This window comes from Gavia stellata, chromosome 1 (assembly GCF_030936135.1).
Source record: "Gavia stellata isolate bGavSte3 chromosome 1, bGavSte3.hap2, whole genome shotgun sequence".
Lineage (NCBI taxonomy): Eukaryota > Metazoa > Chordata > Aves > Gaviiformes > Gaviidae > Gavia > Gavia stellata.
The window spans coordinates 38496916-38519841 of record NC_082594.1 but is presented as its reverse complement, the minus strand read 5'-3'; the positions used below and the strand labels follow the sequence as shown (position 1 = coordinate 38519841).

The following is a 22926-nucleotide window of genomic DNA, read 5'->3' as shown; positions in this document are numbered from 1 at the left end:
ACTGGGACATGGTCTTCACTGTTTTACAAACAAAAACAACATTCTCAAATATATTTAATTTGCCTACAGACAGCTGCACATACATGTGGTAATTTCAGAATGCCACAACCACTATAGAGGAATGCTGCATAGTATTTCTACAGTCTTCAAATTTTCGTAAGTAGGCTTTTTTACAGGTCACTAAATCAGACTGCAGTTTTCTGAATTTTACGATTTAGTTCACAGCAAGAATGAAAGCTCAAAGAACATAAAAGTTATTTTAATTTCAGAAATTGCTTCAGTACACTGATTGTAGGGCTCTCATTTAACGCATAGTCTATTTGTAAAGAAAAATTGAAACTGCTTTTTAAAACGATGCTATGGCTGCATTGGTTTTTGATAGCTGCTATCAGAGGTCTTAGCAATAATTCTGGAAGTAAAGCATCCAACATCCAATGTATTAGATCTACAATTTATTTATTTGCTGGTACAATTTAGCAGAACTGACCAGAATGATTCATAGTATTTGGAATGTCGTTTCTAACTTAAGTCTAACAAACTTCATAAAATTTGTGTCTCAGTTGATAGTGAAAAAGTCAACATTGTACAGCTCATATTTTAAGCTTCCTAATTTCTTTAGAATTATTTGTGAGCTGCATTATAATTCTCAAGAAGCTGCTTAGGATCCATTAAGGCCGCAAAACATTTGGTTCCTTACTATTCTGATAATATTTATGTACTTGCTAAGATTTGACTGCATTCGGACAGTAATCCACATTACATACTGCAAATACATTCAGGTACATCATCAATATAAAACTTCTTTTCATCCAAATAAACCAGGTTCTGTCCAAACAGAGTTTTGTATGAGTACTCAGAAAGAAATTCAGTAGAATTAATTGTACAACTTACACCATCAATACGGATCTCAGGTAAAATTCTGTCTTTACAGAACTACCTCAAAACATATGTGCTATTTCAAACTTAATTAAATGATCAGAACAAAGATTGGAAGGGATTTGCGTGGTACACAGATCTTGAGTGCTTCTCAGCTAAAGAAATAGTGAAATTTCAACTATTTGTCATAATCACGTAAGATGCAAAGGTACAACTTAGAATGAAAAGTAGTTTGACATAAGGTTCTTTCAAGCGTCAATGATAATTGAAAAAAATTTAATAAAATGAAGCAATAAAAGCAGAGTTTAAAGCTACAAGAAAGCCAGAACCTGCTATTCAACAGGTTGCACATGTGTGCATGTATACACATATTTATGTTTAAAATACTCATACGCATCTTTCATTTCTTTTTGTTTAAACTACTTTCCTGTACCTTCTAGAAATGTGTCTATTTATGTAATATAAATATTCCTAAAAAAGAAAATATTTACCCAAAATTATTTAGAAAATGACTATTGAAACTGATGAATTTTTTTTCTCATCTTCGACCTTTTAGTCACAGATCGTGAAAAACATAATAGGCAAATTTGTAATTTGGCCTTCAGCAACTTTGAAAAAAACCAAAACACAGAAAACACAGTCAAAACCTATTCAGAATTTCACTGCACAATAATTAGCTGAAAATTTTTAACGTTTCACTAACGCTAGCCTAAAATCTAAATTAAAGTCCCAATCCTGTCTACTTTTGAGAACATGTAAGTTTTACTTTCACTAGAAACAATATTAAAACCAAAATCAATTCAAAATGAATAAAAATTATGATACATTAGTATTATGCTAACTAACAATGGAGGCTCAGTAAAAAGAATACAAGGCAAAGAATAGAATAGTGCATTGTGGTTTTATTGATGGCAGCAATGACAATTTGCCTCTTCCATATGTAAAAAGTATTCAGCTTCATATAACTAAGAATTTTAAAAAAGTCTCTTGTGGTGTCAGGTCCAAATTCCTTCTGCTCACACGAGCTTTCTTTGTTCCATCCTATTACTTGGATAAGCCGGAATTTCTTCTGTAAGTCTTCAGCAAGTTGGAGCTGCCAGTGAATCTCTCCCCACCCCGAGAAGGTTTCTAAATGAAAAAAAAAAAAAAAAAATACAATAGATCAGCATAAAAACTCTCTGCTCTTTGTACAACATACGCTTTACTGTTATTTCATTTTCTTCCTCCAAAAGAGTGGACATCTGCTTTTCAGTACTTACAGAGATGTAAGTCTTTAAAAGATAAATCCGAAGGCTGCATTTCAATGTGATAAATATGATTGGTATAATACAAGGAAAGAACACTTTCTGGCAATGACTCCATTGGTAAGGACTTCAGTACAGATTTTATAGCAATTGTGACAAGGTGTAGATTAATTCTGTCATGAAGAAAGGAACACCCAAGAAACAGAAAATGACGAGGCACTCATAGGTTCACACTCTTAGGTTCTTTCAAGCTCCTCCAAAAGCTATGATCCTTCAAAACACTCATTTCTGATTACTTACTCCCCTTCTTTTTCATACTATCATGACATTCTATACAGGAAGTGTAAGCTCAGGATGTATTTTTATTATTGTTATATTCTAATTCTTATATCTTGATTCACTAGGAGGAATATCTTATTTTACAGATCTTTTAAAGCTAGTATTTGACTCATACCCTAAACAAACTAAGGTGGGTTAAAGAGCTATCAGAGCAGTGCTCTGATAAAATTGAGTTAGTGTTCTCTACCTCACACTGCCGGATATTAATAAATGATCATTTCTAGGTCAACTGCAACCACAGTGAGGTACTGACCACCCCATACTTCTGTTACTTCACCTTAACATGATACTCTATCGCTCCACCTTCATAATAAACACCAAGTCAAAACTTCCTGCAAGTCTGCAGTAATTGTTCTTAATACACAAAGCGTAGAACAGTGTGGCAAGAAGCTCTTCAGAAGAACAGAATCATAGAATGGTTTGGGTTGGAATGACCTTTAAATGACCTCACTAGATCAGGTTGCTCAGAGCCCCATCCAACCTGACCTTGAATGTCTCCAGGGATGGGGCATCTACCACCTCTCTGGGCAACCTGTGCCAGTGTTTCACCACCCTCGTTGTAAAAAAATTTCTTCCTTATATGTAGTCTGAGCCTACCCTCTTTTAGTTTAAAACCATTACGCTTTGTCCTATTGCTACAGGCCCTACTAAAAAGTCTGTCTCCATCTTTCCTATAAGCCCCCTTTAAATATTGAAAGGCTGTAATAAAGTCCAGGCTAAACAACCCCATGGATCAAATTGCACTTCTAAAAAACAACTCAGCATTTTAAAAACTTAAGCCTCCTCACACTTAAGACCCCATTAAACTGTAGACATAGATTATGAGCTGATATTTGTCAGTACTAACTCCAGATTTGCAAGGGCAACTTGAACACCTAAATGAGTATGCTGAAAACTAATCCAGGAAGCAGAATAGCTTCATTTCTGCATTATTGTACGGGTGCTAATAAGTCCTCCATGTCAAGTGATGTAAAACTATACAGATAGATCTGAGAGCCTTTGGGTCTGAGGTGATATGTCTACTGTATGGACCTAATGTTTCATCTTTGATACGTCCCTTTCATACACAGTATCACAATAAACACCTCCTCACATCACTTTACCTATCAAACAAGGCAAATGACGGCAGCTACGCTGTATTCTACACGAGCTTCAGAAAGCAAATCTAGCAGGCAAAAGCTTGTCTGTACCACACAGAAAAAGCTTCTGGATACAGCACTCCAATATTTTTATCCTCAAAAAGATCGGCAATAGAGTGTTCTCAAATTGAGGAAGGTTTTCCACGTTTTTGTCACTATTCAGAGATGACCGCAAATGCCATGCTCTTGAAGAGAAAGGAACAGGATGTTCAGTTTTCTAAATGTTCACACAGTGGCAGAGGAAAATAAAATAAAATTAAAAAAAAAAAAAATCAGTATTACAAAGTCTAGACAAAATAAAGGATGGTTTTGACTGGAACTAATACAGGAGCTAACTATGCTTAAGTAGCACCACCCAACCTCTATATAGAAGGCATCTCTTGCCTCTCTATTTGCTTTTTCTATCTGAGTGATCTTAGTGTTTCAAGAATTTAAGACCAATTTCATATCTTGACAACTTCTTTTTGCTGTTAACACCTAATAGCTGTTTCATTATTTTATGTGGAAATGTAGTTGAGCTTAATAATGGAAATCTTCCAAATAAAAACCTAAAAAACTAATTAAAATAGCTAGATAGAGCAAATAATTTTAATATAAAATACATAAATATTCTAATTAACTACATTTTAGACATTTAGTGACAGTTTCCACTTAAATAAAGTTCAAGACAATTCAGCCAATGAAGATGGCATTGAATGTTTTGATCTAGAGGGAATGAATCTTCCTATCAAGCAGTAAGTTGTATTTCCCCATAACGAATTGCTGGTTACAGTGATGACTATTTAAGGTATGTATAACTCCTACAATATTTGCTATTTATATTGTAGAAGATAAAGTGCATAATATTCCAAGAGAGTTAGACTTAACAAAAGTAGCCAAAATTTACCAGGTTTAAGCTGCCACTGATCGTATGTTGCACTGGATTAGTAAGATCAGTTTTGGATAACAAATTGGCACTAACTTGAGCAGATGTTGAAGTAAACAGTCCTAGGCCAAAAGAGGACACAGGAAATATCTCATTTCAACAACTGAGGAAGAGAGTTTTAAATGAAGAAGATGAAGGATAAAGATGAGGAAGAAAAAGAAGGATGTATCTGGACGTATTGTCAATGAAAGATGTACTTTTTAAAGCAAAGTAAGTAGTTGCTGAAAAATTATATTCAGTTTCATGACACATTTTCCAAAACGTATCTTGATTTTTTTTTTCCTGTATGAGCACAGTCCATTGCTACTTGTTGACAAATGCTTTTAGGTTTATTTATCTGACACTATTTACCACCTGAAACTAACCCCTTTAGTTAGAGATGTCTGACAGAAAACAATAATATTTGAACTGGAGGAAGGGGAGGTCTGTAACTGTTTATTTTTTATGGTAGGTAGGTTTTGATACCAAGTCTGATGTCCAATTAGATCAGGATCCTCTTAGAATCTTCAAAGCAAGGAATAAGAAAACCTGCAAGGAACAACCACCTGTGCCTTAGAAAGGTTGTTTCTTACTTGCCAACAATTCATTCACTTTTCTTGAGATACAGGCATTACTATCACTCTCTCTGGATGTCCATTTTCCCCCTTCTCCCAGCTGACCGAAGCCAAACACAGTTTTCCAGATTTATACTGTAAAATTAGAGAAATACCAAAAATATTACCTAAAGGCACAAAAAACCTCCCTGGTTTTGACTGCTGTCTACACTGAGCACATTTCATTCGGCTGATCACATTGACATTCCTCTGAGCCAGCTGAGCTGGTTTAAAACTCAGCTCAGTGCATATGCCAGAATTATTTCTGCATAAATCATCTCATGACATGTTTATTGATAGTGATTGATACACTTACTTAAAATAGAAAATTGAATTATATGGGCAAAAATAGAATAATTACCACCTTGGCAAGAGCCAGGAATACATTTTGCTCTTATATTGCCAGTACTCCCCCAAATGAAAAAGGTATTTTAGCATATGACCAAAAAAGTAAAATCATACATTATTGCATGTCAGAAATATCAAAAGCTGCAGAGATCAGCAGCACCTATTAAGCCAACTGAAGGTGAAGGACTGGAGCAAGGAAAGGAACTAAAAAGAGCTCGATAAAAATAAACTGGCTAGTAGGGAACAAAAAAAAAAACAGATTCTCAAGACAAAGACATGTTGTACATGTATATCAAATAGCATGCGACTTTACAAAGCTTTCTTTATTCAGGACAGACTTTTAATCAACGTTTGAAAATTAATGATTTAGAAGCTCCACAAGTAAAATTAAAGCAGTACAGCATACTTGATTTGTTTAGTAAAAGAATTATAACTGTTTTATCTGTCTAGCCTTTTTAGATTTTTGAATTTACATATCAGGTGTATTTTCTGAGGATGAAATATAATCCCTTAATTTCTGCTATTTAATACAGTATAGGTGCAAGCATATCCTCAAGATTCAGAACATAGTAAATATTCTTAGGCCTTGTACCTCCCGATTCAATGGTGAGCTCACAGATTTCTATATTTTAGTGTTCCCACAGTAAGTAAAACAATAGAAAGAATATTTATTCACATAAATGGCTCATAAAAAGAAGAATATGGGACCTTGGACAGAGACAGACAGTACTGAGTTCAGCAGGAACTGCAGCCACTTGTTTCGGAGAAGTAGCTGGTCCATTGTATGTGAATGAGAGAAACTTGCTGCTGCTTTTAGGTGAAAAAGTATCAAGTAAAAGCTTGCTCACATGAAATGAGTCCTTACATAAAGCAAACCTAAAAAGCTATTTGCCAAAGTGTTTTTATTGCCTTCAGTCTTCCCACAGGTACATTAAGTCTCTTCCTACGGCCACAAAATCCAGAGAAACAGAGATATCCAACTTCTATCATAAATATACCGATATCCCTAAAAAACTTTGAAGCAATATGCCAAACATATCTTCCATGTAGGTGATCACAAGAATCACAGAAAGACACAACCATAAAACTTTCACTTACATAAGATTACACTGGTTTAGTATCAATAGTTCTCCGGTGTAGCAATCACTGCTCTGTGCTTGCTCCTTACCACTATTAAACAAAGTATGTCATACTTGTGCTATTGCTTAATACTACTTTTTTTTTTTTTAATGAGAAACATGTTTTTTCTAGGAATTTTAAGTTGTCTATTTGCTTGCAAAATGGTGATTACAGTAATTTATTTGTTCAAAATACTCATCACCTGCAACCCAATGCTGAGGGTTCTTATACAACCAACTACTGGCAAAGGTGTAGAATGGTCTCTCACGAACTTCACAAAGACTGACGAACACTGCAGTATAGAACAATCCAGATCTACTTTTCTTGAAATCTAAACCCATAAACAAAATATCAGTATCATATATTTACCTTTTATTTCTTATTAATCAGTTTCTAGCTCTTGGGGGTTGATAAAACTGTTGAGTAGGTCGTGTGGACCGTCTTGGCTGACCATCACCTCCTCTGCGGAATTCTAGAGTTTGCTCATATGTTTCTTCTTCCTCCTCCTGCAGGTAAATAGCATTGGTTTTAAATGGAAGAGTAGGTAAATGCATTATACATGAGTAGGTATATGCACACATACACACACACATATGTATGAATGAATTCATGCACGCATAGCAACTACTGCTTTTGTGCTGATGACCACTTAATAAAATAAGTGAGATAATGGGAGTGGGTTTTCCAAACCTAGGAAAGCTAAGAAAAACAAGATGGAGAATCTCAAAACTCAATCCCCAGGGCAGCAGCAGCAGCAGTTATTAAATATTTGCAGAAAAAAAAATTGTATATTAAAGCAAAATTATTTTTCAAGAGTCATACAGGCAACAAACTCAAGAAGCAAAATAACCTCGATAACCTGCCAGAGCAAGAGAAATATCAGCTTTTGGGAGTTTAGAAGTGTGTGTGGAATGAAATAAAAGAATTAGGAAATGGAAATGCAAGGATCAGCATCTGGCAATATGCATACTAGAAACACAGATCTGAAACAGTAGATAAAAATCTGTGATGCAGTAATAATCAAAAAAGCCTACAAGTATAGTAGACAGCAATTTAGATATGAATTTGCTATGTGCAGCAATAATAAATATAACCTCTGAATAATGAGAGGAGAGGTAATTACATATTTGCAATATTGCATTTACTACTAGGCATCTCAATACCAGAAAGTTATTGACAAATTACATGGAATTCAGAGAAAAAACAACAAAAATAATGAAGAGACTGGAGAATAATTTACAAAGGAAGGTTAAAATAGCTACATATTTACTTTGGTCAAGAAATACTGAAAGGAAAAACATTCATCTGATGTAATATTTGAAGGTGGTACACATTAAAGACCGAGAAGAATTTTAAGAGTATTAGAGTTGATAACAAAGAGAAATAGAAGAAAAAAATTATAGGCTGGGAAAAAAAAAGTCTCTGAACAGGAGTATGATTGTCAAATGGTGTATTGGGGAAACAGTTATAATTTCATTTCTTTAATATCCTAACACTACACTGTAGCAGACACCAGGTCTATAGGGAACATGCTGTAAATAATCCACTTTTGGGAAAACCTAATGAGTATATAACTCTTAATTTCCTTTCATTCACAACATAGGAACATAAAGGAACACAAACCAAGAACACTGAAACGTTCATTAACAGTTCATCAGTAATTCCAACACCCAGGAACTGTCTTAAAGTGCAGCATGGATGTAACAAACAATAAGCAAGTCACAGCAGTAAAACATTTCACTGTAAGACACAGAAAGGAAAATCTACAGCCTAAGTTTCTTTCTGTTGTGAAAAGTCAGATCTTACTCAAGAAACATCTCTTTCTGAATCAGCTTGAATATCAATAAACATGTATTTTTAAAGTAACAGTTACAGACAACCACATCCCTCATGGTAGGGTCTCCTATTTACAGGACATGTCTGTGGTCATAACTATATTTGCAGAAAAACAGGTTAAGCCCTTCTACAGAGAGTCTGCAATAACTGTAGAAGAAAGCAGATTTTCAACACAACTGAATACAGCATAATTGATTTGTATCTTTTAGTTTCACTGGAGCTGAAGGCTGAGAACCATGGAATTCTGCCATAAAACTTACTTTTCTCAGTGTACCTCTTTTACGGCTTGCAGCACTGTTGATTCCATCATATAAAGAGGTTCAGAGACACTGATTATCCAAAAGAAAAAAACCAGAAAAGCAGATGTCTAACCAAAAAATCCACACAGCTTGCAATACTGTTAGCCCTAGTACAAACCCTCAACTTAGTATATGAAATAATCTCCCATCACTGACAATGCAAGATATACTAGCATCAAAATGTTAAAAGGTAAGCTAGATGCCTGAAGTGGTCTAAATACCTTTAGCTCTTTTCAGTATACTCCAAGAAACCTGAAGAGCTGAAAATAGTTCCATGTTATTTGCCAAAAAAGTAAAGAAAGACGTAACTGCAAGTTTTCTTCAAATTCTTTGCCAAAGCTTCAATCTAACATAAAAGAGCTCACTCTTTAAGAATAAATTGGTGAACTTTCATGTGCTCGATACTTGGATTTCTCCAAAACTGGAAAACTAAATGGCATATATGCACGACTGAAAATTTAGCAATGCATACTGGTGTTTTCAAGAGCGAATCAGACATCAATCTTTTATTTGTAACCTTGGTAGTCTGTGTTCAAAAAACCCAGAAATTAAGTAGTTTAGTGTCTCACCTGTAATAGCCAATCTCTTTCCAAGGATATATTAGAGTAAATTTCTAGAGCAGCAAATCTTCATCAAATCTCAAAGGTAATGTTGTTGATCCTTTGAATTCAGTAAAATCAAATTAAAACTAGAATTTGTCTTACACATTTCCATCTTGGTGTGGTTGCCTTTACACATAGAATGAAAAGCTTCAGATGCATGCATTCCAATTCAAGTATTTTTATTACAACAGGCAAGAGTGAAACGTGAAATCACATTCACTTTCTTGAGGCCCTGAATGAAATGAAAGTGAGCAATGCAGCAAATGATAATAAGAAAAAATGAGCAACAGAACAACTTTCAACTGTTCCCTCATTCTTCTCTATGCACAGTGGCTCACCACACAGTTACTGATCATCCTGTTGAACTCTGCCATCTTCACATCAGATGACATGTTGTCATTTGTTTTGTGGGTCTTTCTCACTCACATTTGATGCTAATCAGATCTAATATTCTCCAAAATAACAATTTGCCAAGACATATCTTTATTGAATGTTGTTTCTTGTTTTGCAAGTAATTGCATTTCTTTTCTGCTACCATTTCTTGACCACTGACCCTCAAATCCTTCGCTGCTGATCTTTCATCCTTTTTCTCTTGCCATTTTATTTTATTTCCATCTTAAGGCTTTTTTCTGGGTTCCTCTTTATCTCAATTTACTTCAAAATCTCTCCACCCCATGTTCAAGACTGCCATCGCTCTTTGGGAACAGCATCCCTCCTTTGTAGGCAAAACTTACTATCTCTAATGTTCACTTCCTTGTTTTTTCTGTTCTTCAACCTAAAAACATTAGCTGTCTACAGTTCTTCCATTATAACTCTGCAGTCAACTAGGTCACACATCTTGCCACCAACTCTATTTTTCCAATCTTTCTTGCTGCTTGCTTTCCATTTATCAGTTGCTTGTGACTCCTTCTAAATTACTCCATTTCCTACTTCCTTATCCATGTAAGATCTAGGTTACATTTTATAAAGCAAAGGTGGCCACAAATCTCTCTTAGAGCATCTTCATTGTCCTTCTATTACCAGTAGAGGTTTCATATTAGTATGCTACCCCAAACACTTATATAAATTTTATTATCTCCATCCTTCAGCTTATTATTCATTATTTATTTAATATTCCAGGACCCAGGACTGAGTTTTCTAGTACTTGCACAATGCCTACCTAGGGCTATGTACCCTGAGATCAAATGATACCACCAAGCACAACTGCAAAAGACAGCAAAAACTGGCAGATCCATAGGAAAAAGCAAGGAAAGGTTTACAATGCAAACAATTAAATGCAAAAAGCAATTATTGCAGTAACAGGCTAGAATGACATGAGAGAGACAGTGGAGAATGACAGCATTCTTTAGGTATTTAAAACAAGATGGTGAACAGGGAAGCATAAGTCATTGGGGATTTCAGCTTCTATTTTGCCATAAAATTTTGCCATAAAAATCTGCTGTTACTTTTGATATTTTTATTCTATCTCATAAGACAGACAAGAACTAAACAAGTGTAAAATGGTAGTATGTGCACACTCAGTGCTTTTATTTTGGACCCATATATTCTGAAGAGCTTGTACCACCACCATACTTCACCAGCTGAGCTTAGTGAACCAGAAACTAACTTCAGTCCAGCCAAGTGACTACCAGCATGCTTTTACATAAAAAATTCAATGGATTTCATAGCTGCAGAATAAAGTTATAAATCAAGCATTTAAAATACTTTAACAACCAATTTACTCTTAAAATTAACAATATTAGAGCAGAGTAAATTTATGTTTTATTAAAAGCTTTCTCACCTAATTTCAATTGCAAGATTTCTTTCAGTGCATTCAAAAGAACTGTTTAGAAACTTTTTTTAAATACAGCCCTTGAAGTGCATACTTACTGTATAACTTCTGAGAACAATGAAGAGGCGGATGACAGTAAAGAGCGGGACAGAAGTTATGCATTACACAAAAGCTTTGCTGAATGTTCTGCTCACATATATTTAGGATGCAGTTGCAAGTCACAGCTGAACAACTCCAACAGTTTGCCACCTACAACCTAGTTACCTCTGTCTATTCCTGCTTATGAACAGAAAATTCTGCTCTGTTCACTGGGCCCTTCTGCCAAGGCTTTTCAATTATAGCTCTCTGTGGGCTACTAAGGCATAAGCGCCAAAGCCTGTGAAAGGAGACATGAAGAAGCAGTGTGGGGCCAGGAACCATGGAATGAAGAAGAGGCAGAAGGCAAAGAAAGTAGAAGACATTTTCCATTTCAGTAACATTAAACCACTGTTTCAGTTTAAGCTGTAGTTTTAACTTCACCCACATACTCAATGCATGGAAAACTTGCTAGACTCAGTACCACGAAAGAGTGTTGGCTTCCTTGCAAAATGAACTTCTCTTTCATGTGCATTTCAACTCCCATTTCCTAGTCCAGATTTAATGCCTGTTTGCAATGCCCACTATGTTGGCAACAGCTGTCTCCTGCTGTTAAGACACCAAGTGATCTCTTGTTTTGCTGGTTACATTCCATTCTTAAAACTCGCTTCTTTTGCCTAATCATCCAGTGTTGATCTCCTTGAGTACTTTAATCTTTGATTTTTGCAGTTCCTACTTACCTGTGCTTGTATCAATCAAAAATAGAATGTAAGATTTTCCGGATGTATCAAAAAACAGAAACCAAACAGAAAACCCAACCACACACGGCCATATTGAAAATCCACAAGTTTTCTAGGAAAAGCTAAACTTAAATATTTAAATTGCACTATGTTATATATCCTATATTTGTAAGGGAAAAAAAATCATTTGCTAAAGTGTCTACAGTATTCCCTTAAACTCTTACTTTAGCTGAATACTTAAATGGATTCTTAGAACTTAACAACTAAGAATGAAAACAGGATTTTATGAAAAAAATAGTTTTTGTCATTTAATAAAAGCAGAATCTTGGAGAAGCTTTAGAGCATAATTTTAAAAAATTACTATCAAATGAGGTGTGAAAATTCCAAGTAAAAGAGAAATTACCACTAATGTAGATTTTTCAAGGATCTTAACCAAGCATTTTTGAAGTGTCTAGTACAGAATAATTCAACGTATTTTCTCTTGATCAATTTTCGTTGCAAGTTATGCTTGTTACTTAAAATATCGGTTCCTCTCACAGAGTAATCTTCTCACAGAGTAATCTTTATGAGTCTGCAGATGCAGCACACATCACATCTATATTAGACTGGGCCTATGGCCATACAAATTTCCGAGTTAAATTATGAGTGAGAATGGTAAGTGGGATTCAAGATTATACTGCTAGACCTGCATAGAGCTGACCCCTCACTGCTATCAGATAATTAATATAAATTGTTAGCCCTATTAATGTGCCTTTAAAGGAGTCAGGGTAGCATTGCACTTTTACAAAAATATACTTTTAGTATGCTCACACATATCATGTTAGACATTGCAGTAATGTATCCCTGATGACTAAAAGTACACATAACTAATTGTAAGGATACGGCTATGTTTAAATAAAAAAATGTTACTTTAAAAAAATGTTATAATGTAGTAATTACATGATACAGGTTTTTTTTTAAACTAACCTTTTAATATACCATTTAGAACATTAACAATAAGATACACAATTATTATTGTTACTTAACTCTTGCCTGGATCTTTTGAAGTGTATCATCACACTACAATTAAACCTTGTATAACTAAACAAAGGAATCAACTATGTGTCATCCTTAAATTTATAACCTAATTCTGACATGTAGGCTGTAGTGACACAGATAGTGCACCAATGTAATGTACTGCTGCTGTTCAATCTGTTTTCCTTTCTCTTCTCCTGCACCTTTTTCATCACTTCTTTCCACTTTTCTTTTCCCTTTCTTACTCAGGTGTAATCTTTAACTAACACAGGTTCAAAAGGCAGGATGGTCAGGATTAGGGAGAAAGAACTGCTTCCTTCTCTCAGAGCTGATAGCTGGTCCATGAAATAGCTCAGTCCATGAAATCATACTCCTAGTCACTCTTAAACTCTTTTCCCATTAAAATCATCTTATGGCTTGTGCAATTACTCTGCCCATATTCAAACATTATGGGTGTGTGAAACAGATTTCGTCATTAGAAGCAATTAATTAAGAACAAATAAAAGTATGTCTGAGGGGGATAATGACTTATAGGCTGAAGTGGAACTTATGCCTTCTTATCAGAGCGTGTGCATGTTTGTGTGCATGCATCTCAGACAGAACAGTCCCAAAGTTACTATTTAAACACAAACAGTTAAAACCTACTCAGGATTTTTTCATTTTTAAGTTAACCCCCACTATCACCCATGTCCTTCTAATGCAGAATCATTTTTATAGCATAGAGTTCATTGGTTCTATGTTTTATGGTTTTACTTCTCTTAGTAAACATGACCTGCTCCGATTTTTTAAAACTTAAACGGCATGATAGTTTTTTAAATTTACAATAATTCCAATGGATTGTAAGCAAATTTAGTCCTTAAAACAGGTTGTCCAGACTTCTAATTAATTTCAAATTATCCTAAAGACCAAAACCATTAACTTCTAATAAAACTGATAACTTTACATAGGACTTGTGAAAATAAAGTGAGAGAAAGGCAAAGACAATTCAAAAATAAAGAATCAGGTATTTCTTCACTCTTGAATCATGAATGAAAGGGAAAAAAAAAGACAAGACATATGAAAGACAATACGCATTTCCTAACTCACAAAACCAGAACAATGACATTCAAGCTACATTCTTTCTTTCGTCCTTCCCCACTGTCTCTATCTTTCTCCATATACATCTTTCTAGGTATCCAGATATATTTTACTGAGGTGACAAAGAAAGAGCTAAAACAAGCACTTCATCTTCTGTATTGGATGAGAAAGTTTTTGATACTTAGACTATTCTTAGAAAAGTGTATAGAAAATCTATAGAACACCAAGACTACATCTTTAAATTTTTCAAATAAATGCAAAACAAAAATCCCAAAATATAAATAAAATGTTTACACGTGCTTTTTCAAATTTTTTCTCTCTCACATTGAGAAAGTACTGTTTCAGTGTTGAATTCTGGATACAACCATCCAGTTGGTGAACTAGGGGATGTTTAGTTAATAGACTAACCAGGATCTACTGTAACATATGGAAACAGTTGCATTGTTCTAAAACAACAACCACCACCACCAAAACAGGAAGAAAATTAAAGGATCACATACACGGGAAATGTTTGGCCTTACTGTCTAAATGGATTTTTTAAAAGCAAAAGACTTTTATCCTGAATTGGTAAGAATGTGTAAGGTCTGCTCAAAAAGAAAAAAATAAATTTTAAAGTAAATTTTATCAAGAACATTTAATTCAATCTAATTTTAAATTTCTTCTAATAGTACATGCCTGAGGAAACTTGACTTTGGCCACTTCCAATAAGGAAGCTCAACTCCATCAGCAGTAGGGACTACATAGGACTTCAAAGATACTCCTTACTGACTGCATTGATACATGACCGTTATTTTCTGTCTGTAAAGGATATGCAGGATAAACAGCTGTAAAGGATTTCTAGAGTATATGCGTTCTTCTCCACTTGAAAATCATGACCCCATAAGCATCTAGCTACATATGAGACATTACAAGCATTAGATAGGTAGTACAGATGTGTATAAATGCGTATATACTACATGTGTAGTACTCCATATGTAAGTCTGATTTGACTTTTACATCAAAACCATCAATAGCTTTGCTGAAGCCTTTAGCTGTAGGTTCACTATAGTAGAACATTATATTATACTATACAATATAATACAGTGGTGCCAGAAATAGCAATGTTAAATGTATTTAGGAACCTACTGAGAGATTTACTGCAAAATCTTAACATAACTTTAACTGTCCTCAAAGAGATACAATTGACTTGCTGTATGGTACTGTACGATTTACTAAAAAGCTCCTGAGACTTTGAACTGCAACTACACAATTATTGTTTGTTGCCATTCTATATGCAGCCAGAATAATTCCTACCCATTTATATAATGTTTTAACCTACTATACTACAGCCATCTTTCTCTCTTCTAGTGTTTCTCAAATTGTATGAGTTTTTGATATACTGTACGAGTAAAACACTAAATTATACTTTTAAGCTCTGTACAAAGCCTTTTATGCTACAGAGAAATTCAGTTAACGGTCTTCTTAATGCGGGAGTAGTAAAATCCAAAAGTTACTGATAATTCATTAAAACAAACTTGCTGTAATGTCATTTAAAAAAACAAACAATAAAACAACCAAAACATACACAAACCATTTGTTTCCCTTATTTACACTTTGAAAAAAGAACTGATCCTTATGAGGGTACGTCTTTGTCTCCACTGAACACATATGGGCCACAAATAAATACGTTCTTAACTATGGTATGTAAAACTAGGTGGCGTGGAGCTATGCCATAAAATGTTGCTTTTTCATTTTCAAAATGAAAATTTCAAGATGACCCTTCCCTGAGCCGTCTTTTCCTTATCATCAGAAATAAATTAATGATAAAAAATATTTTCTGTTTGCTTTCACTACCAAAACATCAGAAGTCAAATAATTTTATGTTTTCTTGGCCAGTTTTTGCAAAATTCTACAAAGCATTCTTCAGGGCCAGCAATCAACTAAAGCCTTCATACATATTCATTTAAGATACTAAATTTATAATAAATGTTTCAGTAATCCTGAAAAAAGTGGATATACACTATTAACATTTTCAATTAGATTTATCTCATTTTCCCTCTGCTGAAAATATAAGCTGCAACAAAAGCAGCCACGCTTTAAATACAGCTAATTTTGAAATGATTCTGGTAAGACAATATACATCTTGAGTTTCGAGTGAAGCAATAAACATTAGAAACCAAGTGACAGAAAATTTGTAGATTCTTCAGAAAAATCAAGAAATGAAAAATAGATGGATGGACAAGGAAAATAGTTACATACCTAAATCTGAGACTGCTAAAACCAACACAACTGTTAACTTGGAATCAGACATTTCTCTGTACTTCATTGCTTTTCTTCAACTCTGAAAACAAAGCGCTCATTTTTTTCTAAATAGACTACATTCCAATTACATTTCCGTAAAACTAGAATAATGTAAGCCTGGGGCATGATTGTCCCACAGACATTTTGCTCGCTTATCTGTTCCAGCTAAAGGTATTGCACAAGTTATTCATACTTGCAGTCATTCCCTGTGGCACATATCAAAATAAATGTGCAACTCTTCTTGTCAGGTTTGTGCCTGAACCAAACATTAGCTCCTGCAAGTTGTCACCTTGTTCTTAATACAGAAAAAAAGTAATGAATTTTAGAAGCTCCTTAGAAATATATACTTAAGCCATTCATACCATATCCCCAAAACAAAATAGAAATACTGACTTTTATTAGTAAAAACTTCTTCACATTGAGTAGTATCAACCTGTAAATATTTAAAAGGTTTATTTTTAATAATTTCTAAAAGAAAGGAAGATACACTGAAGTGAGATTTGCTATATAAATAACACACAACCAGCAAACACATCAAATTTTTTCAATTCAGCAAGAAAGCCACAAACTAGAAGTAGAAATGTTTTCCACAAAACACATACATTCAACAACATGAAAACAGTAACAGTAACCACTATAAGGAGTTAAGTGCCCTAAGGAGCAATGTTACTCTAAGAAGTAATTGTGCCAGTTTTTGGAAAACAGCAGTGAATTAAGACTCCATCTCCATCCCTCCCTCCATATACCACTCTTAGCCCTTCCCTCTCCCCAACTTCTTTTTTTTTTTTTTAATAAATAAAGTATTCATCCAGTTTTTCAGAACATCAAATTGAATTAAGACCTCTGGAAAGGTCTGGTTTATGTTGGTAATACAGAAACCGTCCTAAACTTACAGCCAAAAGGAATACTTGCATAGACTTGGGAAAAAATTCAGCATTCATTTTCCTTGCACTAAGCGCAGTCATAAGCAAAGGCATAAATATCCATACGGGGGAAAAAGTATTTGCTGTATTGCTGGTCTTATTTTAGTATGCAATCAGAAAATTCTGCCAACAAAAAATTCAGAAAGAAAACACTAAGTGATAGTTGAGAAATAATCTAATGCTTGGCTATTAGGGCACAAAACCATTATCAAAACCTAAATAAGGAAGCAGTGAGTTTCAGTGACATTTAAGGTGAAACAGAATGCTGTGTGCACACACTCACCCAAGACAAAATTTGGCACACAAATCCCCAACATCAAACACACATGTATATCCAGTAAACAAACGCTTATGTGATTTTACTTGTGAATGACCAACTGCACAAAAAAGATTTCGAAAGTAAAACATGGCAAAAGGTATTCAAGTAAATATACAGAAAAATTTTAAACAAACAAATAACCCAACTCCTAATTAAAGAAAAACAAACCAAAACAGCTTACAGGTGCTGCAGGGACACAGCAATTTAAGAAAGTCTTAAAAGTGAAACTGCCCATGAAGCAACTCAGAATAGCCCCATAAAAAAGAGAGTGTAAGTCAAGACCTCTACATTACATATATACTGTATGCTTGCATTTTTAAATAAAATATGCTGAATTGCACCTATTTTTTAATTATTAACCACTACTTCAAAAAAATAAACAGACCATGTCATCTTGCAAGTTCTACAACAGGTTCAAAAATCATGATGGGCAAAATATACTTATAAACATTAGGAACGTTTTAAACTGGTACAGGATAGAACAAAACTCTAAAATCTAATCTTCAACAAATTTTTATGTCTACACATAATTAGTCAGTAAGTTAGGACCAAAGTAAAAAAACCCAAACTTTTCCATGTGTAAGAAATGCAAAAGCACTACATAATAACCCCCACACCAATTTACTCACGTTCACAGTACTTCCCTTCCCTCCTCGATATGGAGGAAAGTCCTTTTCCAGGTCGAGAGATCAACCTTTGTTGAGTAGCTCCCTGCTCTAACTGGCCTGGAACATGTGGTAGACTCAAAACTCTCACAGGGCACTCAATTTCTCTCCTCTCTCTGGACAGCAATGATGAAACTCTATGACTTATGATGCAATTTCCAGTGGCTGGGCCTCACAATGCCCAGCAATAAGGATTGCTGATGTAAGCTGAACAGGTGTCAGACATGAAAAGGAGGCTGATTACGTGCCCAGGGAAAAGAATCGAGACTGGAATGGGCCAAGAAGGAAAGCAAGCAAGAAGAGAAGTCCCACCAAGTCTGCATCCAATATCTTGTAAAATTTTACTATCAGCCCTAGCACTTAAGAAGGTTCATCATCACTGTCCTAGAGTGAAAAGGTACACCAAAGGAGCTCCGCCAGGAAAGGAACAAAGATCACTGCAACAGCTAAACAACACTGTATACATTTTCTCCTATATGCCATTTGATCCACAGTGGAAGTCCTATATGAGCAAATATAATGTAGGGAAAGAATGAAAATGCCCAAGAGATGATAAAACAGATCAACACAAGGAATAAATTAAAAAAGGAAACAGGATACTATGACATAACTACACAAACATTGGCAGCAAAGTATTTTATATCTACTGAAATGAACCTACATGAAATAAGCTCTCAAGATTTCCAGTAAGAAGTCAGAAATAACATTTTCAACTAGGTACTAAAGGAAATACTTAATGAGTATAGAGTAATGAGAAAACAAGAACAAAAAAGAAAAGACGACCAATAAATGTGCTTCATAAGCTTAGGAGAATCTGAAAAAATCTTTCTGAATAATAAAGATCTTCCCTGATATCCTCCTGCATGATAGCATGTCTCAAGTTAGAAGACCCTATGATGTCTGATGTTCAGTATGTGGGACACAGACAATAAATGCACAAAACATGGAAAACACCAACCCTCTAATATAGCCATCACATATTTATTGCTTTCTTGTTAACCAACTCTTGCTCTCATTAGAGAAACTCTGGCAAAGAGCTCTTCGACACCACTGTTAATTTTTAAAAGGAATGTGGAATTAATCTCAAAATCTTTGACATTCTATCCCCCCCCAGCAAGTTAGAACACTTAGTCAGTTTTATACTTACCAAAAAATACATCTTGACTAACCTAGCAAAGATATTAAATGCGTTGCATAAGGTTGAAGCAAATACTACTTCTCTAAAACTTTGAAAATCTAGATATACCAACAAATTTCTGAGAAGGCAAGTAAATTTTGTAGGAAAGACGTCAGACCAAAACATTTCCTCTCCTGTTTATGCTCTCTAAAGATATTCTGAGAAAATCTGATTAATTGCTGCTATTCTTTGACAACGTGAACAATTATGTCTAGCTCACACAACCATGTGCACTCATTTAATAACAGTCTATAAATGTCTCTCTTGGGACATGAAAGAAACCTGCAAATGACATTATTAATATGAAGAAAATAAAGTTATAAGTCCTTGTCATTGTTACAAACCTTAAAAAATTTAGTCTAAGAAAGTAAGCCAACAGAAGCAGAAAAACACATCTCAAGGAAAACAACAAAAAACCAACCCACTGCCCCCAAATCCCAAAAACCCCCAACCAAACAAGAAAAATCTCAAAAGGATTAATTTCATGTGCTTTACAGAATCACAGAATCAGTACGGTTGGAAAAGACCTGTAAGATCATCGAGTCCAACCTGAAAAAAAAAAAAAAAAAAAAGAAAAAAACCGCCAAAAAAAAACCACAAAAAGAAAAACCATAAAACCCACGCCACACAACAACAATAACAACCCACCCAACACCACACAGCACCATGTCCATCAAGCTACATCCCACAATGCCACATCCACACGCTCCTTGAATACCTCCAGGGAGGGTGACTCTACCACCTCCCTGGGCAGCCTATTCCAATGTTTCACTAACATTTAACATTTATGAAGAAAAATCAAATCACCTTTCTGCAAAAAATTTTCTTCACAGTCAACTTTTTTTTTTTTTTTGTTAGTTCTTACATCATGGAAGATTTCTTGTTTACAGATATTACAGATAACACTTGCAAGTCATCACACAAGGAAAAAAACCCCACAAGCATTCTAGACATTAACCATGCCTGTACAAGGAAACGTCAGTACATTAAATTATGTCTCTATTCAACATGTGCTGTATACACTAAGAGGCAGTAAGATCTGGAATCATATACATATACACCACTACAAATTAGGTTTGTCATAGCTTCTCTTCTGCGATATCAAGCCAACAGTATTATGTCCCCCTTCCCTAGAAAGCAATCAGTCAGGAATACTACACTAATTCCTCCAGTTTCCTCTTTAATCAAAATCCTTTGAATTAATCTATTAAATGTGGACAGACTCAGAACACGGAAATGTGAAGGAAACAGGGAAATCAGAAGAGAAATGGTGACTGCAGGAATTGTCCAGACATTTTTACACATCAAACTTCTTTTACATACTCAACATGTTCAACCTCAACACATACAATACAGAGAAATCTGAGCATAAAATCCTTCAGAAGTCTCAAAACAAGAATCTGAAGAACTTTCATCACATTGACAACAAGATCAAACACAATACTTAGATTAAGCTATGCTATCTCAAAACAAAATTGCAAGTCACTTTAAAGGAAGATGTTTAGCGAGGAACAGTCTCTCTCAAAATAAACCTAAGAAGCCCATACACAGTCTTCAAATATAGAATCATCATCATTTGCAATTACATTTAATAACAAGGGGGATGCGGGGGGAGGAGAACAGTGTGATGCTCCAAGTATCCTGCTTTAACTGTCACAACTTTTTCCAGTAACTACAAACTCCAAGAAGAATGTGTCCTTAATCTGATTTGTACAGCTGGCAATAATTTGCAATGATATTTCATAGTCTGATGAATATGAAATGCTCAAGTGGAAGACTCAAACACATTTTTTCAATGCCTAATGATACAGACATAAAATTGAAAGCCATTGTTTTATGCCCACTTAGTAAAAACTACCTTCTTCCAACTGAAATTTGCCTGCTTTTAGTTTATTAAGAAGTAAAATGCAATTCCTTAACCACCTTTAAATGTCAGTTATTACATTTCAGCTAAGGGCCAGCAACTTTCAGAGAAATAGTTAACTTAAATTGTGATCATCTGTCTATATTCCAACATAAATGCACCAAGCCGAAGTCTGAAAAACTATGTAGTTTCTCAAGAGGACAGAGGTGCTAAAGAAAAATACTTACTAGTAGATCATGATAAATGCTTTCCACAATGCTTGTCTCTAAATAGTGCCTCTTAAAGAAGGCTGGGAAATAAATAAATTACGTATAGAATTATCCTGACAGAACCTGAAGGTTAATTCTGTGTAAAAGCATGTATGACAATGGTCTGCAAAAGATGGAATTTAAGGCAACATTTCCAGTAAGTAAAAAAAGTCTCTGGTAAGAAAATTAAAAAAAGAAGTTCAGGATAGACTATGAAAAGTAATTTTTCAGCCTGGCTGGACAGAGGCTACTGAAATCACCACATATTGGTGAGATGGCAAATGAGGCACATGCCAACAAAATAACTGCCTAAATCTAAAGTGTTTTAATAAAGCAGAAAGACAGCCTTTTGTGGAAACTAAATCCACACTAGTAACTTTCTAGATTAAAATTAATTAATAAATATGTACCACCACTCAGGAAGAAGGTTAGTCCAAAATACTCAGCCTTCATTCAATTAATTTAGTCAATGAGTAATTATGAACTGTAAAATTATTCTAGAGATTTTCCTAACAGTACAAAAGCCAAAGAACTAAAGACATCAAATTCTTGCCTGATGCAACTATTTAGGGACATTTTTTCTACAGTAATCTTAGAACTGGTTAAGTAGACTGTACAATTCTTTAACAGCTTTGTTTTTAGTACAGTCAATGAAGACAGAAGCTAGATAAAAGGTCCAAACAAGACACATTTATCTACTGCACCTATTTAATTACTCAAAGAAAGACTTTCTGTTTGACACATGACACAAAAAGATCATAGTGTGACGCCAAGGTCATCCAGGCTGAAAAGCCATAAAGAAATAGCACCAAGTCCTTCAGGTAAGTATTGGCCTGTCACAAATCAAGACACTGGAATGGGTTTGAAACCTCCATAAAACAGATAGGCAAAAGTCTTCTCCAGCTTAGAGAGGCAGCTGTAAGCCTTTACCATTTAGTGGTTTTCAGTGTTGCTCTTTACATTGCTGAAGAAAGGTTCGAACACCTTCAGAGAACTCACAGGACTTTACTTCTTTACTTACCTGAAACAGGGGACAGGTAAAGACAGCCCTGAATTATAGTTTGATTTAAGATAATTCAACACCTGTGGAAGCTCTTAGAGCTCTGTGAGGTACAAGACACAACATCACCAAATTTGAGCTCTCAAATGTCTGACGGCATGAATTAACTGTAATCCAAGACCCCTTGCTATTTTATTTCCTCAACTCATTCCTTACTGGAGGAATGAGTTAAGGAAAGCTGCAAAGTGGATTTTCAGTCTCCACAGAACAAGACAGGTTATAGAAGAACTAGGATTATACATACCTTCGTAAGAATTTTTGCCTTCTTACCTCTTTAGGCAGAAATACAGTGCAAGATACAGGAAGAGGAAACTTAAGCTAAACTAGACTTCACTTCATCAATATTATTTTTAAGTGAATTACTGTAAGCAAAAACTTCGTATGAATTCTAGC

At 34.8% G+C, this 22926-nt stretch overlaps 1 protein-coding gene across 2 annotated transcripts in view; it reads right to left on the bottom strand.

Moving 5' to 3' along the window:
* Positions 1-1697: 1697 nt before the first annotated feature.
* The window catches only part of TDRD3 (tudor domain containing 3), a 115910-nt gene continuing 94681 nt past the window's right edge, over positions 1698-22926 (bottom strand). The window contains exons 13-14 of one of the 2 annotated variants that reach the window (XM_059818446.1): positions 6953-7089; positions 1698-2004 (exon numbers count right to left, since the gene is read on the bottom strand). In XM_059818446.1, coding sequence (XP_059674429.1) covers positions 6970-7089 — 120 coding nt within the window. In that variant the 3' untranslated portion in view covers positions 1698-2004; positions 6953-6969. The remainder of the gene's footprint in view (positions 2005-6952; positions 7090-22926) is intronic. The other variant, XM_059818453.1, reaches the window with a different exon arrangement.